General features: G+C 54.2%; 1 protein-coding gene across 1 annotated transcript; it reads left to right on the plus strand.

Annotated features, from left to right (window-relative positions):
- Positions 1-643: 643 nt before the first annotated feature.
- Positions 644-2,839, plus strand: LOC136478135 (SNW/SKI-interacting protein A). Its single transcript, XM_066476464.1, has one exon. The coding sequence runs from the start codon at positions 777-779 to the stop codon at positions 2,595-2,597; it is 1,821 nt and encodes a 606-aa protein (XP_066332561.1). The 5' UTR covers positions 644-776; the 3' UTR covers positions 2,598-2,839.
- Positions 2,840-3,129: the final 290 nt, after the last annotated feature.

Consider the following 3,129-nt stretch of genomic DNA (forward strand, 5'->3'; position numbering starts at 1 on the left):
ACTCAACAAATTATTTAATAATTAGGTACATCCGTTTAACGCAAAGCCAATATTGCAAAAGCCTAAGGGAAAGACACGGTGGCAGTGTAATACTGGAATTGCACAAGCCAATGCTTAAAATCAAACACGTCGTATATTTTAATCACAAGCTACTGCCTTGATATATAAGCATCTGCAGGAGGGGAATTGAAGAAGGAAAGCGGCCTGACCTGCGGGCGCGGGCGTAGCGGCCGTCCTCAGGCGCGGGGCCGGCGGCGCACGGGGTGGGTCGGCGTATCGGCGGAGGGGAGACGCAGCCCCAGGGCGAGGTGACGCTTGGGCGCCGGCGCTAACCCTAACGGCGGAGCGGGTCGGCAGGGGCACAGGAGGGGACGAGCCGACGAGGAGCTCGCGTTTTGGGAAAGCGAGGGGGCACCCGCGTCTCCGTTGAACGGTGGCTTTTGGGCGGCGCGCGGTCGGCAGAAGCGAACGCGACGCAAGCCGTTTGGCGGGATTATCCTGCGTTTTGACCGGCGAAGCGACGCGAACGCGTCTGCTGTGAGCTTACCTGTTTTGCTTCTGAAGTGGGCCTTACCGAATCGGCAAAAAGCCCAGCCCAGCCCAGCCCAGCTAATCGCCGCCTTGACCTACCGTCCTAGTCACCCCCTTATCACTTTCCCCCAATTAGAATCAAACCCTAGCTTCTCCTTCTCGTCGATTCCCCCAATCCCCACCAGGCGATTCGCCGGAACCCTAGTTGGCCGTAGATCCAACACGCAGCGCGCGCGGCCGCCTCCATGGCGACGCTCAAGGATCTCCTACCGGCGCCCAAGACGTCGGCGTCCACCTTCTACGACCACAGCAGCGACCCCTGGTTCAAGGAGCGTTACGGAGGTGAGTCGGCGCAGGCGGCCGCGGCAGCGAGGCCCGCGGCCGCCGCCCGTCCCGTGCCTCCGTACGGAAAGCGGACGGGATTCGTGCCGCGACGGCCGGAGGACTTCGGCGATGGCGGCGCCTTCCCGGAGATCCACGTCGCGCAGTACCCCCTCGGCATGGGACGCCGCGATGATAAGGGCGGGTCCAAGATCCTTGCGCTCACCGTCGACGCGCACGGCAGCGTCGCCTTCGACGCCGTCGTCAAGCAAGGGGAGAACGCAGGCAAGATCGTCTACTCCAAGCATAGCGACCTCGTGCCGAAGATAGCCACGGCCGATTCCCAGGCGATGTCCGACGACGAGGAGGAGCAGAAGAAGATCGAGGAGACCACTGAACGGACCAAGGCCGCCTTGGAGAAGGTTGTCAACGTCCGCCTCTCTGCAGCTCAGCCCAAGAATGTGCCGACTCATGATTCTGAGTCCAAGTTCATCAAGTATAAGCCGTCCCAGCAATCTGCGGCCTTCAATTCAGGTGCAAAGGAGAGGATAATTAGGATGTCAGAGATGGCAGTGGATCCTCTTGAGCCACCAAAGTTCAAGCACAAGCGTGTGCCCCGGGCGTCTGGGTCACCACCTGTGCCAGTGATGCACTCGCCGCCACGGCCAGTTACAGTGAAGGATCAGCAGGATTGGAAGATCCCACCTTGCATTTCAAATTGGAAAAATCCAAAGGGTTACACGATTCCGCTTGATAAGAGGTTGGCGGCTGATGGGAGGGGGCTGCAGGAGGTGCAGATCAATGATAACTTTGCAAAGCTTTCTGAAGCACTGTATGTGGCAGAGCAGAAGGCGAGGGAGGCAGTGCAGATGCGCTCCAAGGTTCAGAGGGAACTTATGCTGAAGGAGAAGGAGAGGAAGGAGCAAGAGCTAAGGGCTCTTGCCCAAAGGGCACGTATGGAGAGGACTGGTGCCCCACCTGCACCATCAGGTGTGCCTGCTGGTGGCGGCAGGGGAGCAGTTGAGGCTGTTGATGAAGATATGGATATGGAGCAACTGCGTGAACCGCGTGAGCAGCGCAGGGAGTCTAGAGAAGAGAGGGAAGCAAGGATTGAGCGTGATAGAATCCGTGAGGAGCGCAGACGTGAGAGGGAGAGGGAGAGGAGGCTGGAAGCCAAGGATGCTGCAATGGGCAAGAAGAGTAAGATCACTAGAGACAGGGATCGTGATATCAGTGAGAAGATTGCTCTTGGTATGGCAAGCACTGGTGGTGCAAAAGGTGGTGAGGTCATGTATGACCAGCGGCTGTTCAACCAGGACAAGGGAATGGACTCTGGTTTTGCCACAGATGATCAGTACAACATCTACTCCAAGGGTCTCTTCACAGCGCAGTCCACGATGTCCACACTATACAGGCCTAAGAAGGATGGGGATTCTGATGTATATGGTGATGCAGATGAGCAGTTGGAGAAGGTTATGAAGACTGAGAGGTTCAAGCCTGACAAGGGATTTACTGGTGCTTCAGAGAGGACTGGCAAGCGAGACAGGCCTGTGGAGTTCGATAAGCAGGAAGAAAATGATCCATTCGGTCTGGATCAGTTCTTGACTGAGGTGAAGAAGGGTAAGAAAGCTGTGGAGAAGATCGGAGGTGGAGGAACCATGAAGGCGAGTGGTGGGTCCTCAATGAGGGATGATTATGATGGTGGATCTGGGAGGTCCCGCATTAATTTTGAAAGGGGGCGCTGAGGTATTTGCTCTGCTTCTGCAGGTTTTGAATGCTTTCTCAAATATCTTCTAGCAGGATGTCATAAGAAGCTGAACTCTGATAAGAAAGAGTGTGGCACCTGTGCTGTTATAGCTCGTGTGCTAAAGAGTATACTATATGGATCCTATGGTGTCTATGTACTATGCTTGTATCTGCTCATTATAGGATCTATGAACTTTGTTTACATGTTCCATCAATTTTTATATTACATGTTATCGGGCTCTATGATTTCATCGGTTACCCTTCTGGGATATGGATGGCCTCAACGTGGCTATTTGTTGCCATGGTACGGGAATTGCTGTACAGGTGCTCATTCCGTTTATAAATTTCTTGGTAGTGCCTATTAGATTCTTTCTTTCTGCTGTTATTGTGGGGATGGTTCACTGATGTACTCAATGAGATTTTGCTTTGTGTCATGTGAACTGTGGTTATCTGTCGCTCTATTTCCTAGTTCAATGTGCTTGGTTTGTGTGGAGTGTCCCTCATGCTCTAGTTTTTGGTTGACGTAGTTTT

This window comes from Miscanthus floridulus, chromosome 8 (genome assembly GCF_019320115.1).
Source record: "Miscanthus floridulus cultivar M001 chromosome 8, ASM1932011v1, whole genome shotgun sequence".
In the NCBI taxonomy this organism is placed as follows: Eukaryota; Viridiplantae; Streptophyta; class Magnoliopsida; order Poales; family Poaceae; genus Miscanthus; species Miscanthus floridulus.